The 23,991-nt window shown below is 40.8% G+C and overlaps 3 protein-coding genes across 3 annotated transcripts; 1 reads left to right on the forward strand and 2 right to left on the reverse strand.

Moving 5' to 3' along the window:
• The first annotated feature begins 3,020 nt into the window (after positions 1-3,020).
• Positions 3,021-10,107, forward strand: LOC104938061 (DNA-directed RNA polymerase III subunit RPC4). Its single transcript, XM_010754402.3, has 8 exons — positions 3,021-3,902; positions 4,417-4,463; positions 4,588-4,742; positions 5,537-5,661; positions 7,018-7,108; positions 7,500-7,786; positions 8,108-8,260; positions 8,426-10,107. Exons 1-8 carry the CDS (start codon positions 3,711-3,713, stop codon positions 8,564-8,566), a joined length of 1,191 nt encoding a protein of 396 aa, XP_010752704.1. The 5' UTR covers positions 3,021-3,710; the 3' UTR covers positions 8,567-10,107.
• Positions 10,108-10,594: 487 nt separating this feature from the next.
• Positions 10,595-14,684, reverse strand: tfam (transcription factor A, mitochondrial). The gene is made up of 7 exons (XM_010754403.3): positions 14,319-14,684; positions 13,410-13,552; positions 13,107-13,177; positions 12,773-12,922; positions 12,571-12,666; positions 12,202-12,258; positions 10,595-12,084 (listed from the first exon to the last, which is right to left on the reverse strand). Exons 1-7 carry the CDS (start codon positions 14,402-14,404, stop codon positions 11,821-11,823), a joined length of 867 nt encoding a protein of 288 aa, XP_010752705.1. The 5' UTR covers positions 14,405-14,684; the 3' UTR covers positions 10,595-11,820.
• Positions 14,685-17,907: 3,223 nt separating this feature from the next.
• Positions 17,908-23,746, reverse strand: ube2d1b (ubiquitin-conjugating enzyme E2D 1b). The gene is made up of 7 exons (XM_010754404.3): positions 23,541-23,746; positions 22,135-22,198; positions 21,018-21,049; positions 20,555-20,632; positions 20,004-20,109; positions 18,944-19,037; positions 17,908-18,842 (listed from the first exon to the last, which is right to left on the reverse strand). The coding sequence occupies exons 1-7, from the start codon at positions 23,562-23,564 to the stop codon at positions 18,797-18,799; spliced, it is 444 nt and encodes a 147-aa protein (XP_010752706.1). The 5' UTR covers positions 23,565-23,746; the 3' UTR covers positions 17,908-18,796.
• Positions 23,747-23,991: the final 245 nt, after the last annotated feature.

Here is a 23,991-nt window from a genome sequence, read left to right on the forward strand (position 1 = left end):
ATATTTAGGTTATAAACTACAATGAAATGTTAAAGATTTAAGCAATAATCACAGACAGTATGAAGAACTGACTGTGTATGCATGATATCATCCACAGGTTTCCAAAGAGCTGGTTTGAAGCTCAAAATCTATGGCCACCTCCATGCTCTTCCACCTCCAGGCCAAATCTAAAAATCCCCAAAGACATGCATCATCTGGGTGCAACAAGCCCCCTGTAACGGCACCTGTCAATCAAAGCAGCCATGCTGTTACTTGTGCATAAATTTAAGTTTTAATATAATTTGAACAGGTAAGTTCTATAAATTTCACCCTCAGTACAGTTGTCATGAACGGGGAAATTAGCTACAGAGACCAAAAAAATTTCATGTTTATTTCTGCTGTGAAGTTGGACATTTCAACATGGGGACTTATGGAGATTCTCTAAAGTTTCACTTTACAGGCATGGATGTTGTCGCTTGGAAATAATTAACAAATAACTTTAATTTAATTCACATCAGTACACCACCATTAAGAATGGTTAGACAATAACCAAGTAATTAATTCAGTCACATCAGTTAGTTAAATTAATAACTATAACAAAAATGTCCATATCAATAGCTGAATGGGCAGACAACACTAATCAAGTACTGATCTCCTTGACATAGTGATTATCTTAATAAAATAAACTTGGAATTGAAATAAAATGACTATGTATCTTCTTCACATTAAAAAAGATGTGCCATTTAATCCGTGCTCTAATTATACATTTTACATAGGTTTACAGAGTTTTTAAAAAAGTGAATAATTCATTACAGGGTCCTGCTGCCACCTTCAGGAATGTTACAGTAACAGCAAGCAAGGTTTACCCCACTCGCTATAACTCAACTTTAAATATCTATATTCATAATCATATGTATAAATAGATGATGATGATGATTATTATTATTATTATTATGACTGGGGCAAATAACAACAGAGTGAGGGTTAATTCAAATATGATCAAATCTAGTTAAAACAGAATTAAAGGCCTGCCACAAATTAAGGCTTTGTTCCAGCCCCGGTTCTAGGCAGGCAGATATGAGGGGGCAGTCAGAAATGTTAAGGGGGCATCATGTGTACAGACCATACTCCAGCACTTTTTGTGCTTATAGTAATGCTACGAATTTGATGCTAGTAGAAGTCACAATAACTAGACTGTACTCCTATGTGAAATGAGTTCAGATTCGATCAAAATAATATTTATTGATACTGTCGTGTTAACTAGTGCCACGGCGGGCCTATGTTAAAGAAAACCCGCTGTCCTACCTTAAGTTGGTGCAGCTTTGATGCATTTGTGTTCCTGCTAGTCCATACTGACGTGACGTCTTATTATTTCACGATTGCAATTGCACTTTAATTGCTTTAACCTTTTTCTTTTCTTTTCTGCCATCAGGAAGGGCAAGCATGTTGGTATATTCTGGATGCGAGCAGTCCTCGCTATTTGAGTAACCTGGCCTCGGGACTTATCCAGTCCTGCATTTTTACTAGTTGCCTGCCATGGAATTCTTGACTGATGTATCATTTTTTTTCGTGAGAGTGGGGGAGGGGTAGCCACCGAAAGCATACTGTCTAAGTGTTTGTAAAAACTCGGTGCTTTTACAAGTCAATTGTGATTGGCCGGACCATTGGTGTCAACAACACAGAACAGTGGTCTTAGCAGTTAAGTGAAAGACTTGATGCTGCTTACTCCAGTTCCCTCTGAAGAACTGACAGTCCGTACTGCCCACGTCTGCCCAGCTATTTCTTTGACCATAACATTCGTCGTTACCTCTTCTTATGGGCTGTGCATAGAATGGCACAAATAGTCAAGGCAGCGTGTCTGTCTTTCGTCAGCTCCGTCAATACTCATGCTGAAACCTGACAGTACACAGTCAGGCTACGTCTTGCCTCATTTGCATACTGCAACAGTGATTGGGTGTTTACTGGGCGCTGAGAGGAGGGGTGTGTGTGCTGCGCAGCCTGTGAATATCACGTACAGTGGAGTGATAGAGAAAAGCTAATACTGTACCGTGTGTCTCTTTTTCGGCGTTTTTTCCGCTACTACAAATAATTTTGTCAACTCGTAGCAGCCAGCGTATAAATTATGTGAGCATATGAAAATTTGCTTTCTCAACTTCTAAATTTTGATTTGAGGGGGCAAGACATTTATTTAAGGGGGCACTGCCCCCTCTTGCCCCTGCCTAGAACCGGCCCTGCTTTGTTCCCTCTGGAAGAAAGAAATTAAGATTTCCCAGTATTATTATTTATTTATGTAGCGGAGACGGATTTGAATCAAGGTGTTGATTTTAGCTGCCTTCACAAGTGAATCAGGAAGCCCCAACTGCCCATTAACAAAAATAACTTTTTGGGATGCATCAGCTTTGCACAGTTCCTTGAAATAGTTTTTCGGTTCAACAGTAATTACATACCTGTTGTTGTTTTGGGGTCACATCCAGATGTGGTTCTTCAGGGGCAGCTACTTGTTTTTTTGTTTCGTTTTTTTGCAAATTTGTTTGGATTTAATTTAAATGCAACAATTTGGTGTTCAGAAAAAAATGGTGTCAGTGGCAAAGAGAGCTTCATGGATCAACCCAGAGCCGCCCATGGCATAGGCAGTATAGGCAAATGCTAAGGACACCGTCCATCCAGGGGGGTGGCACAAATGGGGGAAAAAGAAAAACTTTTACTTTTCTTATAGTAAAACTAGTTGGTACTATTATTTCTTTATATGAAAAAATAACTAAATAGCAAAGCCTATTAAATAACAATAACACTTTCCTTTTTTGTTTTGTTTTATTTATTTATTTTTGTATTTCTAATTTATTATCTTCTTTTTCACTATTTTGATTGGGCAACTTGTTTTGTAAAAAATTAAATAAAATGTCATTGACAAAGATATTCAGTTTCTTGTGTGTTTATATGTAAATTGGCAGTGCTGCCATGCAAGAGGGGGCACAACCTTAAATCCTGCCCACGGCGCCAGATTGGTTACTGCAAGCACGCCTCCTTTGACTGGAGCGAAGAGACCACATTCCAGACAAACAGCGCCCCCATGTGCTTCCACCGGGTAGTACCGTTTAGGAACAACAATAGCAGCGGAGTGGGAAGGAAATTCGATCCATTTTAACGAGTACAACAGGCGGCAAAACGGGACTGCTGGGGAAATGTCACTACTGCTGTAGTCGTTTTCTAAAACCACAGCCAGGAAACTCCGCTCAGCTACGACCAAGAAGATGTGTCAAAGACGGAATGTTATTTGTGTGCAACCTTCAGGAGGAAGAACACTGCAGTTCAGTGAGCGCGAATAGAACTGCTCATAAATACAATGGTATTCCGGTTTGCTGAAACGGAAGCATTCTGTCTCCGTAAGTGTGCATGCTGACATTGTGGCGCAGCTTGTTTTGTAGCGGGACTGTGAACAAAATGGAGGAGATTAAGCTGTTGTTAAGTTGAGGGCTGTGTGTGGATCTGTGCTGCTCACTGAAGGTGAGTGAACCGTTCTGTGGACAGACAAAGATACACGGGCAGATCTCTGGGTGATATTGATAAGACAGCCGCGTACTGTAAACTCACCCAGCTTCTGTAACGGCTTCACTTCCAAAGAAGGAGCATAGTCTGTCTCACAATGTAACGTTATCCATCATGTGCACACTGAAGACAGGGTGTGTTTCAAAGCCTTGAGTTACCCACAGCAGCGTAACAAACACATAAAAATGACTGACTCGGGGGATACAGCAAGTGTGCCCAGCACCTCCGGCCTCAGCAGCGGGGCCGGGATCACATTCACCTCGGGCAGAGGACTCCCAGGCCGGGTCAGGAATCTGTCGTCTCCCATTCCACCTGGAAGACTGACGTCCCTCAGAACCAGGGACCTGACACTGGGGGGAGCCCTCAAAAAACCAAAGGTAATGAAAGACACGCCAGAGTGTACTGTGTAATATTAAAGCACTGAGAAACTGGCCACCAAAAACAAATGAAAATGAACGAATGACTACAAGTAAACAAACCATTTCAATCAGAATGCCGTACAGTATTAAATGAAGGTGATTAAGTTCAGAGCTTCTTGTCACACAGTTTGGAACTGGATCACTACAAACTTGGAAAGTTCCCTCTGCCTCAGGAAAGTGTATAAATACGTGCTTTGTCATCAGCATGTTAATGAACCTGTTTCACAGTTACAACTGTCTGTCTGTCTGACTTCACATGACTCTCACATCCCCGAGATAAGGATAAATAAAAAAGGAACGACAGGATAAGATGATGGTTAAACACATATGTCTGTTTGGCTTGTTATAGTTGAAGGCAAACAGTTTTTTAAACATGGCAGGTGATGGCATATGTAATACATTGTGTTTGTATCTTCCCAACAAAGAATTACTTGCTATAAAGAGTGTTTTATATCTCCTTTTTCCCCCAAAGAAAACCTTTGAGCCGAACGTCCACGCTGTGAGGAAAAGCAAAGATGAGTGAGTGACTTTGAATGATAATTCAGTCTCCTGTTTAATAAGGAAAGTTGGAAGCATTGCATATGACATGCTGTCAGTACGTAGTGTTTAATGATTATATACATCATGTCGGATTCTTTCACAGGTTAAAAGAAACGGTCCATGTGCCTCCAAAAAAGGAGAGAAGAGAGAGGGATGAGAGGAGGAGAGAGAACAGAGGCAGGAGGAGAGAGAGGCCTCAGACCATCCAGTCTCACTCCATCTTTGAACAGGGTCCTGCAGACACTATCCATAAAACAGGTGCACAGCCTCCGCTGTCTTTAATTCCACTTCTTCTTTTTCATCATGCACATCACAGGTTCAGTACAGATCCATCACGGGTTCAGTACAGATCCATCACGGGTTCAGTACAGATCCATCACGGGTTCAGTACAGATCCATCACAGGTTCAGTACAGATCCATCACGGGTTCAGTACAGATCCATCACGGGTTCAGTACAGATGCATCACAGGTTCAGTACAGATCCATCACAGGTTCAGTACAGATCTATCACAGGTTCAGTACAGATGCATCAAAGGTTCAGTACAGATGCATCACAGGTTCAGTACAGATGTATCACAGGTTCAGTACAGATGCATCAAAGGTTCAGTACAGATGTATCACAGGTTCAGTACAGATGCATCACAGGTTCAGTACAGATGCATCACAGGTTCAGTACAGATCCATCACAGGTTCAGTACAGATGTATCAGTACAGATCAATCACAGGTTCAGTACAGATCCATCACAGGTTCAGTACAGAGCCATCACAGGTTCAGTACAGATCCATCACAGGTTCAGTACAGATCCATCACAGGTTCAGTACAGATCCATCACAGGTTCAGTACAGATCCATCACAGGTTCAGTACAGATCCATCACAGGTTCAGTACAGATCCATCACAGGTTCAGTACAGATCCATCACAGGTTCAGTACAGATCCATCACAGGTTCAGTACAGATCCATCACAGGTTCAGTACAGATCCATCACAGGTTCAGTACAGATCCATCACAGGTTCACTTTTTGCTCACAATCGACCCGTCTTTCTGTTCAGGCTGGCGCGGTGCTACAGACCTGCATGACTCCACCACCTCTCCTGTGTGTAAACTGGTGAAGAAAGAGAAGAAAGAGTCAGAGCAGGATGAAGATGAGATACTCTGTAAACTACAGAGGGATGATGTGAGTACTTCCTGCTAGCTGCTATAAATTCACAAAGTCTGTCTTAAAACGAAAAAGCTAGGTGGATGTCTGGATCGTGTATGGTCGGAGGTAGTGTTTATATCATGTGAATTCTTGGATATTAAATGTTCATCTGTTAATAATACAGTAATATCTGTTATTGAAGTAAACTTAGGTAGCATGACATGTTATGAGAGAATTTGTTTTCTAGTTTTATTCATGATGTCATGATGAATATCAGGTACTGCTGGGTCTCTGTGCCATCTCTGTGACTATGGACTGCTCATTGATTTCTTGTCTTGTGTTCCACATTCTGTGAGCACAGATGCAGGCTGCACTCGTTCCTGGCTGAAGAGAAAGTTTTCATTCCTGTGTGTACACGATTTAGGAACAAGCCACATTCCATAGGCTTTAGGGCTGTGTGGCCCCATCCAATCTGGAGCCGATGTACGAAACTAACATTTACTAACTATCCTCATTAGACTGCTGAGATTCACTACATGTCCAGATAAGTGTGTGAGGAATCTATTTGATCAAAACAAGACACTATGCTCACTAATGCTAGCCTGACTCACATTGTGTGTCACACACCTCTACAGAGAGCGAGCTAAAGCTCATCTTGGTCTTTGGTGTCCTAGGAGACGGACCACAGAGTTCAACCTTATCAAATCAAACAGACAAAGAGGAGAGACAGTTGAACTTATTACAGTGACCTCTGGCTTACTTTAGCTCTGCCAGTGACTCTAACGTGACCCGTGCATGCCCTGTGTGATGAAAACACAGCAGACACAGAGCAACACAGCCATTTGTTTAGCTCTGATTTGCTCTCCTGACTCCTGAGAAGAATATCTGGCTCCAAGTGACACCTTTTACACAGTCATTTGACCCTTTGTTGATATAAAAATATTGACTTCATATCATATAGGCTATGAAAAGCACGGCTTCCAAACACAAAGTACTACCAAGTACTACAGTACTTGGGTGGAAGTACAATACAGACAACACAATAACCACAGTAATAACAGATAAACAAATTTGGGGGATATTAAAATCGCATAACAATCAAACCTGCAGTACATCTAGTGTGTGTGTGTGTGTGTGTGTGTGTGTGTGTGTGGTGTTTATGATACTTCGTAGATGTGAAGAAGGGACAGTTGGCTAATTCAAAGCTCTTTCCTGATAGTAGAGCTCCATTAGAATTTAAAAATAAATCTTTGTGGTGTTGCACAGTGTTTAGCTGCACAGCATGAGTTTGTAATGACCAGTCCATGAGATTAAATGAATGTTATCATCCATACTAAAACAATCACCTTCATTTTATCATTGTTATAACACATATGATATCTGTACCCACAGTTCATAGATGATCCGGGTCTGAAGAATGATGTCAAGCTGAAACCCATCCAGCTGCCTCTCAGTCAGTCCACCAAGACGGCCAGCACAACACGTGAGAACCTGATGCTCTCTCACCACCAACACTCACATCTACATACCAGTTTACACATCAAGATTTGAACCATTTATTGCAACAATATGCATTTTGATATGCTCTAAACACATCTCAACAAAGCAAAGGGCATTAAAGAAACACACAAAATTCACAGGCTGTGGAGGTGGAGACCGTTTTTCTGAGGTCACATTTGTGAGGTTGCTCAGCGTTGCTGTATGCAGCACTAAATGTTTATAGACCACATATTGAGAGAGAGGTGGTGGACATAAGGGATCACAGCGTGTATGGAACATCTGACTAATAAATGACTTCTATGCCTGTCAGTGCATGATCCAGTGTTCTGTTGCAGGCCGAAGTGTTGAAGTGTTTGTGGTTGACATGTCTGCAGATCCAGAGAACCCTCCTCTTTTCAGACCTTTGTCCTGTGGAGCTCAGATTAGAGCAGACCACAGCAGGACAGAGCAGCCTAAGCCAGATCAGCCATCCCTGGTAGAAGTTCTGCAGGACCTCAGCCTGTCCGGCAGAGAGGAGCTCTTCTTCATGCAGTTACCTGACTGCATGCCAGGCAGAACATCTGGACAGAAGGTCGACGCCACTCTCAGATCTACAGCAGATAAACTGGCCAACAAGGAAGGCAAGCCTGAAGACAAGAGGCCTGCACATCTACAAGCACAAGTGAGTTAACAGAACAAATACCAGAACTGTGATGTCTGGAGTAGTTACTTTTCAGTGTAATGTTTTGAAACTATTCCATACATACAAATACAAAAGTACACACATTAAACACATTACATGTTCTTACTGTTACATTCTGCGCCTCTTCTTTGTGTCACCACTGATCTTCTTTGAAAACCTTTCTCACTGTTAGTTGTGAGTTTCTGAACTTCCTATGTGGGACATTTTTTTATTTTTATTTTTTTTGCATTTTTGGATTGGCCTTGCGAATCCAAACGTTTAAGCATCAGCCTGTCACTAACAGGTTCTGTCTGTCCTCAGGAGGCTGCCATGAAGGATGGCTGTCCTGTCCTCTCACAGTTCCCAGAAGGATTTTTGGGTAAACTGCAGATCAGGAAGTCAGGAAAGGTGGAGCTGAAGCTGGGTGACGTTGTCATGGATGTCTCAGAGGGAGCTGCTTTCTCCTTCCTGCAGGTACTATGAGTGGGTTGGTGTGTGCAGTATAATGACATACAATATACATTTTTGGAATTGAACCATAAACAACTATTCATACCAGATTTTCTCTCTGAAAAACCAAGCCACTTCCAACCAAGTCAACATTAATATCACAGTCATCTCTGCTTCTTGCCACTGCAGCAGCTGGTGTCTGTGCGTCTGTCTGATGGTCGGACTGGAGACATGATGGTGTTGGGAAACGTCCACCACAAACTGGTCTTATCTCCAGACTTCCAGGCTTTACTGAGACAAGCTGGAGCACAGCAGGAACAAGGACCCTGATGGAGGACCTCTCAGCTGCTACATGAGATCCAACAGAACTGAAAGTTACACGCTCTCTAACACGAGTAACCAACTGTGATGGGAGGCTTTGTTTTTCACTGTGGGAGTGAATGACAGGTCCTCTAACATCCACTGTCTACACCGCTGCTCTGAAGTTTTGAAGGCAGCTATGTAGGTGACCTTCAGTGGTCTGTTTTAATTTTTTATTCTGTGAACTTTTCTGGAAACTTTTTCAAATCCAGTGACAGCAAAGTATGAATGATTAGATTTTTTTCTGGTGTGAAGACTCTGCCAGAGGATTGTCAGCTGCCTGCGTGGTTTTTGGAAAGATGGTTCTATATTGTCACCTGAGCACTGATGACCCAGTACAGATGGAGGAGAGTCAGCCAGTTCTATACACACCAGCACAGCACCCAAGTGACTGAAAACCAGCAAAAAAATAGGACCATCAGCTAGTCGCTAAGTTAGCAGCTGCCCTTGTCTCAGTTTCAGACAAAGAGAACTCTGGATTTTATTTCAAAACCAGTCACAGCTGCATTGTCTAATTTATTTGTTAACATTGTGTTTGGATGTGAAACTCCCTGCTTCATGAAATCAATAACTTGACTCATTTCAAATTTTTTAATACTTGACTGCTGTGACCCCTCCACACTCCTCTTCACATGCTCTCCAGCTACAAATGCATGAGACCGAGAAGAAGCTGTCTCCCTAAATCACAAAATGTTCATCGACAAAACATCAAGCATCCTCTTCAAGACTCACATTGAAATTTGGTGAATATTAGCTCCAAGGTAGACTGTGGTCTTGGTCTTGGTCTTGATTGGGTCTTACTCTGCCTTGTCTCTGTGTTGTTTTAGTCTTAACCCCTCAAAGTCTCGGTCTTGTTTTGGTCTCTATACACTCTGATCTTGGTCATGACTTGGACTTGAAAGCTAAAAGGTGCAAACCAAATGTACATTTCTGGACTAGCTAGTTACTGCACTGATGCACAGCTGGATGTTTGTAGCATTAAGCTAACATAGATATAGTAGTATTTTAAATATTATGTTTGTTATTTGTTTTGTTCTGTTTTTGCTACCTCAGCATAGTTTTGTTCACATCTGTATGAGTTTTTATAGTTTTTGTAGTTCAACTACAGAGTCTAGTGAGTCTCAGTGAATTGAGCTGAAGTTCTCCTGGTCCCGATGAGCATGCAGCAGCAGTGCGTTGATATATAAGCTTCCTTTTAAAGCTCTGGAGCAGACTTCCATGCTGTGACATGATCATAGACTGGAGGGGCGTGTGTCTTTGCTCTCAGCTCTGGAGTGACCTGCTTAAAGGAGCTCAGGTTCACCATGTCACCTTCCTTTAACTCACTTCATTTTTATTGACCAGCGTAAGTTTAATCTTTTATACTGATGCCTGTTTGATATGCTGCACACTGTAGATTCTCTCTCTGTATTACTGTTGTTTATAATGCCTTCATTTTATTTCTGTCTGTTCCGTGTAAAACACTTTTTTGAGAGATGCTATACAAATAAACTGCATTATGATTATTATTATTATCATTGTTGTTGTTAAAGTTGTACAGTACGAGCGGTTAGTCCACCTTGTTGTCATCACTGACTGAATTAACAGTTGAGATCAGTGAAACCACTTCTTCACCTTAATAAATCTTTACACTTCTGGCTCAGTGTGCCCACAGGAGGACGATAAATACATGAATGAACACATCTAGATCTTCTTACAACAATATGATGCTCTGTTATAAACTTTTTTTTTTGGCCTTTTATGCCTTTATTGATAGTACAGCTGAAGATAGACAGGAAGCAGGGGGCAGAGAGAGGGGGAGGGACGCGCAGTAAATGGCCGTCCAATGCGGCCCATCTGTTATAAACATTTATTAAATGTTCATATAGTAATGTTCAAATTCTTGAAGAGGGAACTTAAATAGTTACAGGCTCTGTGGTGTCGTGTGATTTGTATGATCGTTTACTGAATTTCATCCAAATCAAATATCAGGAAATAGACTTCATGGTATACGAGTCATTTTGTAGAAAGATAAATGTTTATTCAATAAACACATAACAAAGAAAATAAGCCAAGTTAATGCTGCCTGAATGTGAGAGCACTGAAGACGTTCAACACAATACAATTGTTCTTCATAACTGATGCATGTCTGAATATTTTCATCTGGATTATTGACTAAATTTCCTGAAACTAATTTCTCAGTTTAAGTCAAGTGGCTCATATCTGACTTGATATGCCACCATAACAATCACTTGGAGGGAAAAAATGGACCAGGCTCTCTGTTTTGTTGACTCGACTGGAACAAAGCAGAATTAAGCTTTGGTGTTTAGAAACCAAATGTCAGTCATTAATGTTACTTATGCCATCAAAGATTTCACAGTTTGAAGTTGCGAGTGTACAAGCAAAGAGTATTCAGTCAGTTTCAGGTTCTGTGGTACCCTCTGATCTTTAGAGGAAGTGTTTTCTGTCAATCTTTTCAACATGCTGCGCTGTTAAAACACACACACACACACACACACACACACACACACACAGCTGACATACACTCTGTAAGGATGAGGCTGTTATTCTAGATTTTTATTTTTTATCCAGACAACAGTGAGCAGCTGTCTCTTTTTGAAAAATGAAGTACTGCATGTGAGGTGTTTTTAAACATTTACATCTTCATCTTCACCTCAATCTTCAATGGGCTTGGGGCTGAGAGTCTCAGACAGCAGGGAGGACTGACTCGTTGTTGTTTTGGGGTTTCTCATCAATTTGTTGACCGGACAAACATATTTTTTACATTAATTCTCTTTATGAAATACCAAAAATAGAAAAGTGTGGTTGTTTCTGGGACTCAATTGACTCAGTCAGTCAATTGAGGGGATTGAGTTACACTCAGGACTAGGTAAGCTTGCACACTGCAGACAGTAAAGTATGAACAGTATCTGAGCACTTTAACACTACATTTCATCAGCTAACTCACTTTCTAAGCCTCCACATCATTTCTCACACTGCGTCCTGTCAAATCCTGCTTTAATGTTTCTAGAAACATATTCACTGAACAGACACATTATTGGGCTGTTGGAAAATGATCTTGGTCTGTCTGAATGTTAGAAAAGTTGTGCCCTGTAGAACCTAAGACACATTCATGACCACTGGGAAGTTTGTGAGGACAAACGAGCATAAGACCTCCGTCTTCAGTTGTCATGAACACACTTCTTTTCCTCTGTACTCGTGTATAGAACTGAGACGTAAACACCTTAGACAGTTTTGGTGGAGCTGCTTTTTGTTGTCACCTTGGTTGTTTTAGACTTTCCTTTGGCGGCAGTCTTCTTTGTGGTCTTGGCTTTAGCCTTCTTTGTTGCTTTCTTGGCAGATGGAGCTTTAGCATCAGTTTTTTTCTTCTTAGACAGTGTCTTCCCTCGGACCAGGTCTTCACGTCCAATCTCTACCATGTGGTCCTCCCAGGACTTCATCTCGTTCTTGTAGCGAATTTTATCGTCCTCAGCCAGCTGTATGTAAACCTGAGACATGGAGCAAAGAGAAAAGATCTGAATACTGATCAACACTGAACACATTGTTTCCCACATGCACACTTACACCTAAAAGATCAAAGGATGTGTGATGACTGTGTGAGCAACCTGTTTCTGATGGTTGAACAGATTCCTCCAGTCGTCCCTCAGGGACTTCATCTTTGCCTGATGGAACAAAACCAGAAGAAACATTAACACTTGTAGGGCTCCCTGTACTGCCAATACAATCAGACTTTTCAATAAACTGGCCACGATGCACGTCACATTGCTATTGTGTTGTTTCACTGTATTGTCTGTGAGAATGACAAATTCTCTGAAATCACTCATACGTGCCACTTACGCTATGTCTTTCTGATGTGTTTATGTGCAACTCATGTTGTTCTGACCAGCCATTGCATCAACATCACAGACAACCTCATGTCAGAAAAATCTTGGACTGTCCCTTAAATGTGATGTCGTGCTGCTGTGCTCACTGACCGGTGTTGTGGTTCCTCTGGCCTCCTCGAAGTGCTCCGACATGAAAATGTTGAATGGAGTGCGAGGACGTTTGGGTTTCCCGAGGTTGGTTAACTCCTAGACACACACACACACACACACACACACACACACAGTTAGGATATCAAGCCTAAGATGTCCTTTCTCTACTTTCTCTGTTCCCCACTCAGACTATTTCTCTTACCCTCTTTTGGCGGATGGCCTTCCTCTTGGCCAACCTCTGCCTCTTCTCCAGGACTTGTTGCTGGAGCTGTGCTGGGGTCAGCTGGGCCTTGTAGCCCTGGAGGTCCAAGGTAAACTGCTCCCTGGCCCGCAGAGAGGCTTCCTGAAAGGGCTAAAGGGGAAAGACAGAGTGAGAAAAAGTGTGCTCATATATGGTCACACGTGTAGAGACTTAACCAGTATCACAGGGATGATTTGACACTTGTTACCACTGCCTAAGCCTTCAGTGTCTGCACCTAAGCATGAAATAAAGAGCATGCAGTTTATACTGTTCAACAGTTAAAGGACTGAAGTACCTGTTTCTGTTCTGGGCTCAACGTTCTCCACTGCTGGGCAATCTTTCTGATGATATCAACAGATTTGATTTCTGAAGGCAATAATTAGAAGACATGACAACAGACAGACAGACAGAGTCATTTATTTATTATGAAAAAATCTCTGATGATGTAGCTCAGCCATGTGCTGTGAAATCACATTTCAATACTCTGCTTATAATTAAACACTACGAGCTGTTACTGTCATATCAGTACAACAAGTTTATGACATCAATAACTTAAGCTGCTGCCTGTCTCATGCAGTACCAGATGTTGCAGATGTACCTGGGTTTTGCCTCGCCATGATTGGCCGCTGCTGCAGAACAAATCTCATGTATCCATTCAGAGGTCTCTTTGGAGGGCCACTGGCCTGAGAGCTCAGACATTTTACTGGGTTGATGTAAGAAGCTGGAAGGACACTGGTACACCTACAGCATGTATGTATACACACACACACACACACACACACACACACACACACTATTAAGCGACCCTACTATCTACTATTTCTGATGAAAAGAACTTTACATAAATCTGACAAGTTTAGTGACGACTGCTCAGAGTAACAGAACCTCTTGTGTGTTGATTGGCTGATGAATCTATTGAGAAACATTTGATGGTTCCAACCTCTCAGATGAGACAATATGCTGCTTTTCATCATCAGTCAAAACAATACATGTGACTGAGCTCCAGGTGGAGTGACATTTCATAGACTACAGCAGATGAACTGAGAGTAACAACAATAGTTAGGTACAGTCATGAACTAAAGCATCCACTGACACACACTACTTTCACTTTGAACCTGCACCGTGGAGATGATCAGCAGTTTACTGGATCATCTGTGTGTTAGAAAACAGCCCTGAACTCTTTCAGAATATTAATATTGTATTTCAAAGCCAAACCACACGTGCATTACCTTTAACGTCGCGAGTCCCTGTGAACGTGGCTTTAATAACACACACACACACTGAGAGCTCCGAACACACGTCATAAACTCTAAGAAATGGAACAGTTATGGAATGATGCTGATAGTCACTCAACTCAACAACTAACCTATCCTCGTGCTAACTAATAACCATACTCCAAACATTAAAACACATGACAGGAGCGCGCGCTAAGCTCAGTATGAGGTGAGAGCATGCTACAGCTCGCTAACATCAGTGAAGGATCCTTGTTAGGATCCTTGTTAGGTACCTTGTGAGGACGCTCGTGCTGGAGAACACAGTGAAGGACTTAGCCAGCCAGCTAACACCTGCTGCCATCAGGCTGAACGGAGCCATGTCGGTCAGTGTACGGTGAGCACCGGCGAACAGAGGGACGGGAGACAGACGGGTTAGTCCACACAGTTGTTGTATTCATGCATCAGATGTTGTGCATCGAGCAGAGCCTCTCCTTCCTCTTCTTGTTGACATGCAGCCGCTGCAAAACGCGCCTTCTGTCCCTCCCGGTGGATTGTGGGAAAGGGTCAAGCAAACCATAGACATGTATACATAGACGCCGCATTGAGCGCTGAATCGTACGTAAACGGCTCCGCCATATTGGTTCGGGCAGATCTGCCCGTAAACTAATACAAGGAAATGGACTGAACTTCATAAAGCGCCCTTCTACAAAGTTCTTTAAGTTAATGCCTCTTATACACCCATTCACACACACACTAATATATCTGGGAAACAAATAGGCACCAAAAAACAACATATGTAACTTTTAAAGTGATGATTATAAATGTTTACTCCTTATGTAAGCACCAAACCAACGTATGTATTTTTATAATGCTGAGTGTTTACAGCTACTAATGTGTGTAACACTGTTACTGTGATGATAAATATTGAAATATTTATATTTAACATTTAATCTGGGTCCTATAATAACCAGATCCTGAAATGTAGATGTGACTGAGGGTTTCTGAATAAAGAGCACTAACGTGTACACACACACACACACACACACACACACAACACACCAACACACACACACATATATGTGTGTGTGTGTATATATATATATATATATATATATATATATATAATATATAGATAAATATCGTGTGTGTGTGTGTGTGTGTGTGTGTGGTGTGTATATATATATATATAAATATAATATAATATATAAATATATATATATATATATATATATATAACACATGTGTGTGTGTGGTGTGTGGTGTGTGTGTGTGTATGTACACGTTAGTGCTCTTTATTCAGAAAACCCTCATGTCACATCTACATTTCAGGATCTGGTTATTATAGACACAGATTAAATGTTAAATATAAATATTCAATATTTCATCAACGTACAGTGTTACACCATTAGTGGCTGTAAACACTCAGCATTTATAAAAATACATACGTTGGTTTGGTGCTTACATAAGGAGTAAACATTTATAATCATCACTTTAAAAGTTACATACGTTGTTTTTGGTGCCTGTTTGTTTCCCAGATATATTAGTGTGTGTGTGAATGGCTGTATAAGAGGCATTAACTTAAAGAACTTTGTAGAAAGGCGCTTTATGAAGTTTAGTCCATTTCCTTGTATTAGTTTACGGGCAGATCTGCCCGAACCAATATGGCGGAGCCGTTTACGTAAGATTCAGCGCTCAATGCGGCGTCTATGTATATATGTGTCTATGAAGCAAACAGCCAGTGCTGCTACTTCCGTTTCCGCTCGATCTGATTAGATCCTTTTAATTAAAGAAGCTGTCCAATCCGTCTCTGAGTTCACGCAGCAGACTGCGTTCACATTAAAACGTGTCTGTTGGATGATTTCAAGAAGTTTGATTGATTCTTCTTTTATTAGCGCAATGACCTCCACCACCAGCAGGGGGAGCCATCGTCACGTGTTTACATAGCGTTTATACGCTGACGTGATGACGCAACAGTGTAAACTCACTGCAGCATATATGAGGGTCTAAGGACAGAGGGTGTCACTCCCTGTACAGATTGTAAAGCCCTCTGAGGTAAATGTACTTTGTGACTTTGGGCTATACAAATAAAATTGATTTGATTTGATTTATTGTAGATTTACAGCTGCATCACTATGTGTGAACTTTGAGTATGCATGAAACAGGCATAGCACAGCCCCCCCCATGGAGAATGCGCCCTGGGCGGCCGCCCACATTGCCCATAGCTAAGACCGGCCCTGGTTTAACGCTGTAAGGACAGCGGAGATGGATGTGGATTTCAGAAAGACACTACACTGTAAAGTTTCCACAGTGCTTTACATGACCTTTTTTATACTGTGAACGTTTGCACATTCCTTGGTCAATATTTCATACCTTACATTCTCTTTGGTTCAAACAGTTTAGAGCAGGAGTGTTCAAACTCTTTTTAAAGTTATAGTTATAAAGATGCCCAGAGGCCAATACTAACATTTTAAAAATGAAAAAAAAAACAATAAAAGTTACATACAAATGCACTGTTCTGTAACAATTTTGTTTAAATTATCACAATTATCTTTTTATGGCAATGTAACCAAATCTAAAAACCAGTTCTTTCTTTCTTTCACATCTGAAGTCAGATAACATAATAAATTGTATGGAATACATTAAACTTGCATGAAGTTGATACAAATCTTCTTATGGTTTATTATGAGCAATGCAAAGTCTGTTAACATTTAAGTTTAAAACAATTCACTCTTACATACAGGTACACCAGCAGTTAGGTCCTTAGAGCTTAACGTTTAGTGCATTCAAATGCTTCATTGTGTCAACCGGTGAAGCTTCGGGCCACATGAAATCTGACCATGGGCTGTGATTGGCCCCTGGCCCACACTTTGGACATCCCTGCTCTACAGCTCTTTCCATTTTTTATTGTAAATTGTTCTTAGACATATGATTCTTTCTCTTACCATGTTAAAATACCAAGTCAACTTCCTGTTTCTGAAGTCTTTGACTGTATTTGTTTATCCACACTGTGTTCATAACAGTGTCTGACAGCAGCCTCGTCTACATATTGTCAACCAGGAGAAGCAGACATGCCCACAGCCCCAACTGTATGTGTTACTGTAAGTGATTTGTGCCAGTCTAACTGAAAAGATTATTTTGTAATATTCATGATATTATAATAAACCAAAATATCTGCTGACATGTTAAGGGCCTTATCTGATACGACACCCTGTCAGACGAGTTCTAACACCACCATTATTTCAGATTTGTGTAAACATGATATAAATTGTTGAATTCTTTCAGGTTCAAAGTGCCACACTGCCAATGAAACTAGAGGGGCAAGAAATATTTGTCCCATCAGCTCGAGCAGCAGATGAATCCTGTCTGTTATTTATCATCTCTTTCTTTATTTGAAGCATTATTTATATCTTAACATAAATTTACCATCATAGTTTTGTTGTTTTAGTAACTGGACAGATTGTTGTTGTTGTTTTCTATCCTTAGTATTTACGTGGTGTTTTTTACCATTTAATACTAACTACCATAGGTTAGGTACCAACTACAACTGAATTAGACCATATTAATCCCAAACAATATGATCACCATGTCAACAGGACACAATCACATAAAGTTCCTTCCACACATCAACATTAAGCTGTGTGATAAAAACCATACCATCTTTTACTTCAGTACAAAAGGATCCACACAGGCCTCAAAGACACAAGCAAGAGAGCAAGTGCAAGAGACCGTTTACACAGAACCAGAAAATTGACCTTTACCCTTTCTATAGCAGAGACAAGGTGGAGGTCAAACAGAAAAACACAATACATCAAGGTTTCATTGGGTTTAAGTCTGATCTCTGTACCTGTTTCAATCCAACCAAAAGAAGCAACATCACAGCTATTCTCAAGGGAAAAGAGTACACCGCTTTAATGACAGATTTACATTGTGATGACTCCAATTTATACCAGAGTAAAACAATATTAGAGCTCCAGGGAATTTTAAATACAGCGACAACAATAACAACATTTATGATGATCATGTTAATAATAATAATAATAATAATAATAATAATAAACCACAATAATACATGACTTGTAATGCACCCACTTTCAGAGCAACAGCACATTGTTTCATTCAACTTTGTCTGCTACACGATGCGAAAGAAGTCAACAAAAACCTCCATCAGCCACTACATGAAGGTGAGGTCAAGCTGTACTGTTATAGGGGACATCATGATGTTTTACATACATATGTCAGAATGAGGGTCTTACATATTTGGCATTCACCCTTCCACATTTCCATGGTTCAGTGTGTTTCTTGCTGCTTGCTGATGATGCAGCAGTGCAGCAGGGACTAAGCCTAGGTTTTTCCAGTTCTGGAGCAGCTGTTAGTCTAACATGAATGCTATCCTGCTGAAAAAACACTTGTTGCTGAATAGAATATTGTGAGATATACGTCCTACAGTCCACTACTTTCACTTAAAAAAGAAGACTTCTTTATAAGAATTTGTTATAAATAAAATGTCCTTGATGCAGAAACAACATGCTTAACCTTTAAACACCAACACAGCCATTAAATGACCACAGGCAATCTTCTCAAAGTAAAACCTTCGTTAAAAAATAAAAATGGTCTGATTAATGATGTCAATGACAGTTCAGTTTGATGGAAGTTACCTTAGATTACTTCATGATTCCATACTATAATTTACAGTGTGCTGTGACTTTAAAAAAGGAAGGAAAAAGAAAGAATTCTCAGCATGTTTTCTTTTCTCATCTTTGATGGGGTTTCTTTACATGGCATACTTGTGGGTACATTCTTTCGCTAGTCTGTTGTATCTGAGGAGAGAGAAGAAGAGAGAGTGAGTGGATGATAACAACTGATGTCACCTGATGATAGTGAACAATGAAGCACCACCTGAGCCTGTATGTATACTCACTTGTCTTTGTCGTTCTTGTAGATGTGTGCAATGTCTGGAACTAAGGGGTCGTCTGGGTTTGGATCACAAAGCAGTGAACATATGGACAATAGAACTGGAATGAAGAGGCATTAGGAAAATCACATTAATACGTGCTGTTATATGTAGAGTAAAGTATGAACAAGAAGAAAGGTTAAAATCAAATTCACATACATTAAACATCAACCAGTCCCAGTGTGCTGTGCTATACATACATACATACATACATACATACATACATACATACATACATTGGCAGGTCATTTAGTACACCTACAACTAATACCGTTTAAAAGAACAGGTTTTCAACAATAATACATGATGAGGACCGTGAGATACAGCTGAGAGCTCTGGAAATCACTAGTTTGTGCACCTTTACACAGACAAGCCTAATTATGAAGAAATAGGGATGCTGTGTAAATGCAAATAAAAGCACGATTCAAGGATTTGTAAATCCTTTTTTGTTTTTGGTAATATATATTGCGAATTTGATGCCTGCAACACGTTCCAATAAAGCTGAGATGGGATCATGTTTACCACTGTGTTAAATCACCTTTCCTTTTTACAACACTCAGTACAGTAAGTGCTTGGAAACTGATAAGACCAAAATGTTGAAAGTAATAATGTTATTGTATCAATTCTTTCTTGATATGTGTCCTCGGCTGCTCAACAGTCCATGGGCTCAGGTCTATAATGCAGGCAGGCCAGTGGGAAACCTGCACTCTTTTACTGTAAAGTCACACTATTGACACACATGCACCATGTGTCATGGCGTCATCTCACTGCAATAAGCAGGGACATCCATAAAAAAGACATTATGTGGATGGCAGATGTTGATCTTTATATGATTAGAATTATAGTAATATAGGTACACTACAGCCAACATACTAACCATATTCAAAACTATTATGATATTATGTCATCTTAAAACACAGATAACATTAAACATAATATTTCATTAAATGTAGTTTAATTTAATGTTACTATACTCTTTATATCAACCATTCAAATCAAATGATTGCACAGAGGAGACGGTAGTTACCTTTAGACACTGTTAGTGCTGGAGACCACTGTGACCGTAGAATGTCCAAACAGATACTCCCATTGCTGTTTATATTTGGGTGATAAATCTTTGTTGTGAATGCTACCTGTGAAGAGAAGATTCACCCAGGTCTGTATCAGCAGAGAAGATGCACGTCCACAGTAACTGTACTTCTGCAGCCTGTAGCAAGAGGTTGTGTGTTCTTATTGAAGCCTTGATTATGAATGTGAGTGTTTTCCTCTGTACAATACTGTATTCTGTATGCAGCAGTAATACCCTGCATGCTCACTTCAGAAAACTTTTTTTAATCCCAGTCTGAATGAAACATGAACTTAAACAAACGTCTAAATGACCATAGACTAGGGCCACAAACCACCCACTGCTTGTTCTTACCCCCCACATCACCCATTGCAATCATGGAATGTACAGCCTGTCAGGTATTACCCTGAGGAGACACTGTCAGGACTGGAGGGTTTCCTGACAGCATACCAACCATCATAAATTCCACAGTATGAGAGGACCAAGCTCTGAGTGACCAAACCAGCTCTCACCTTTGGTGGCTTGAATGGATAATCAGTGGGGAAGTGGATTGTGAGAAAGAAAACTCCTCCTTGGTAAGGACTGTCACCCTGACATAAGAGACATGAAAAGCATCAGCTGGAGCCACATGACTGAACATCAGCATATTTACAGTCAGCTCCAGTGAGCACAAGAGACTATGTCAGGCACTTCAGCCACTTCAGTCTGGCTCGCTTCGAATTATCTGGATTCTGATTAAGGTTAACTGCTGTCACAAAGCTGTATGAGTGTGTCCACTGTTATATGCACTAATGATACTTCAAAAATAGTATAAGCCCAAATAGCTGTAACACTCCAAACATATACACCACAAGGTCAAGGTTATGTAAAACAATGGAGGAGTATGCATACATACTAAGAGACCATTTCTAATGTATCATAAGCATAGGAGTGTGTGAAATAACTGAAAGCTTTAAGTGATGGTGTGATACTCACCGGACCTATTATGGTTGCCTGCCAATGAAACACTAGAAACAATTAAGGAGAAATAGAAAGAGAGGAGAATGTGAGCTGTAAACATCTCACACACACAGATCATCAGTTACAACACACGCTCAGGCCTGTCTCTGATAGGTAAAGCCAGTTCTACGAGCTGAGTACAGGGCCTAACAACAGCTCCTCCCACCTACAGTCACTGCCTGTGCCTGGGTTAGTTCAAAGGTAACGTGTCCAACTAACTGCAAGCTTTTCTCTACTGAACAGATCCCACTTCTAGTCCACTATCACTTTGAAAAGTTGTGATGCAGGAAATCAAGTCAATCAAACTGTGTTTGTCCAATCATAGCTTTGCAAATGTAAGTCTTCTCGCTGGTCCTGAATCAGTCCATCACTCCAACTGTGTAGTTCATTCACTTTTTTTCCACATCACTGTTCAGATGCACTTCAGTACATACAGTCCACCAATACGTGAACACATCACAGTTCACTGTTCATGACTTCTGCAGCCTGAGGTTGCTGCTTGGGTAGAATGCAGGTCAAACTGAGGACCTGTCCACCTTGACTGGTTGGGCAGGGGGGTTGAGAATGAATGGGATGTGACAAACAGAAACTCAGGGAGTGTCACAGCTTAGCATCACACATAGATTAATGCAGAAGCACCTGCATGGACTGTGTACCTCTGATCCCACTAAAAGTATTTTTGTCTGTTACACAAGTGGCAAATATTTCACTAAGTAGCGTTTATGGGTGAAATTTTCCAACAATGGCTAGGAAAGGATAAAGGGTATGATCTGATATTTGATCTGCTGTTAAAAGTTTTGTCGTGCCTCTGTTAGCTGTACCTGAAACCTCCTGGACTGGAAGACGTTCCAGTATTTCCCAGCTGTTGTGTCTATTCCTACAATATTAATCCAATTTAATTTTTAAATATTATCTTAAATATTATAGTGGATTATTTTGTTTTGAGAATTGTGTCACATTTGTGCACTAATACTATATTAACCATAAACTATCCCACAGGCAGTAGGAAGCAGACACATACTCAATATACTCTGAAACTGTGACATGAAGAGTGTGTGTGTGTGTGTGTGTGTGTGTGTGTGTGTGTACTCACGGTCATCCCCCACTGGTCCAGCAGAGCATTGTGCTGGAGGGTCTCTCTGCAGGTCCTGCAGCTCCTACTCAACACAGCACAGATACCGCTGTTAATTATTCATCTCAACATGTGCTGATCAAAAACCATACTTTTTCACTTGAGCTACAACTGAAGAACACAATGACTCCTCTTTATGAGCGTGCCCACAGTTAGTCACTAATGCTGATAATAATATTAACCACTGCTAAAATGCTTCTTTTCCACCACTAACTTCTTGAAAAGTTTCAAAATCCAGCATGGGTGTTAAAGCTGGCAGCCCTCGTCTTCTGAATCTTTCCACAGCCCTAGTTTTTAAAGGCAGATTTTCTGCTATACATTTTTTTCTAAGCCAAAGATGAGATCTCACAAACAACATCGTCTCAGTTGTTAACTTCTTTAAAGCCACAGAAAATAGTAGCATTTTCTGCGGAAAGTAAACTAATCTGCATGTGTAAAGCTGTTGGAGTTAACCTTATAGTTAAAGATTTGTCTTACTTTGGGAAAAAGAAGAAGGCTTTTGTAGAAAAATTGGCTCTGTGCTGGTGTAGCTGGTGATACTAAACCCTTAGAAACATCAGCAGCATCAGGTTAAAGGGGATAATGATTTGGGTGTGGTGGATAGCAAAATGGACTAGCTACGTGGATACTGCCTGGATCGGTCTGAAAAAAAATGGCCTGCACACTGCCCTCCTGTACCCAGGTTACTTCCTGCTTCAAAAGGAGTGGCATGAAGAAGAGCGTTCTAGAACTACACGCGTTAAAGTCACTTATCACCTCATAACATTAGATTTCCAATTTTCGAATGCACATTGTTGCCTTGAGGACTTTTAGTTAAGAAGCCCTTGACGCTTGCCTGGAGTGTGTCCATGTCTACCCTGATGTTATGCAGCTGCCCTGACAGCACCAACAGTGAGGCCATGATGCTCACTGAGGACAGTACAACAAGTACAACCGGCTGTTGTCCGGTTACTGCTACAAGTTACAGACACCAAGTGAGACAGGCAGAGAGGCAGAGAGTGAGACAGGCAGAGAGGCAGAGAGGCAGAGAGTGAGACAGGCAGAGAGTGAGACAGGCTGACAGGCACAGTGTGAGACAGGCAGAGAGTGAGACAGACTGACGAGTAGTTACGAAGCTAACTTGGCTATTAGCGAGCCAGCAGGAAACTTTGGAGTTGTCATTGCCTGCTGTGTCTGTCCTGTGAGCTGTCAACGAACGAGTTCGTTCCAAAAACGTTACAAAGTTCTCCAGAAGTTGTTTTAATGCGGGGCTAGCGTTTAAATCTGTGTTGAAAATTTTTTTTTGCGGAAATGAATTGTAACATTAGCCACTGCTGGGCCAGTTAGCTGCCGTTAGCTGGCAGCCACAGCGCGCTAAGCAAACATACCTTCTGTATTCTCTTCAGTGCCATGTTGACTGGTGCAGTTCGCGCCTCGGCTCACTTTCACTCGCTCTTCGTTTGAATTTGAGGATTGTTGCAGGTGAAGTGTGTGTCTGGAGTTTATCCTCAGAGCACTTCGACAGTCACGGACGTGTTTGTGTTTTTGTAAAAACCTCTTTTGTTTCCGCGTTCTTCTGTTTACGGTCTTTCTTTCGCAGTGTATCATGGGAAACGTAGTTCTGAATGCTGTGATTGGGTGTAATTCGGGGAAATTGGAGAATAGGCCTCCATGTCCCGAATTAATACTATTTCTTCCTCAGCCAGTTGCAGCTTTCTGTATGTTGTCAGTACAAATTATTTGATTTTTTTCATACAATACACGTGTAATAGACTATACAAAATGACATGATAACCACAAATAAAAATCTAAAAATAAAAAGAATTACTATATTATTCA

This window comes from Larimichthys crocea, chromosome XVI, assembly GCF_000972845.2.
Source record: "Larimichthys crocea isolate SSNF chromosome XVI, L_crocea_2.0, whole genome shotgun sequence".
Lineage (NCBI taxonomy): Eukaryota > Metazoa > Chordata > Actinopteri > Sciaenidae > Larimichthys > Larimichthys crocea.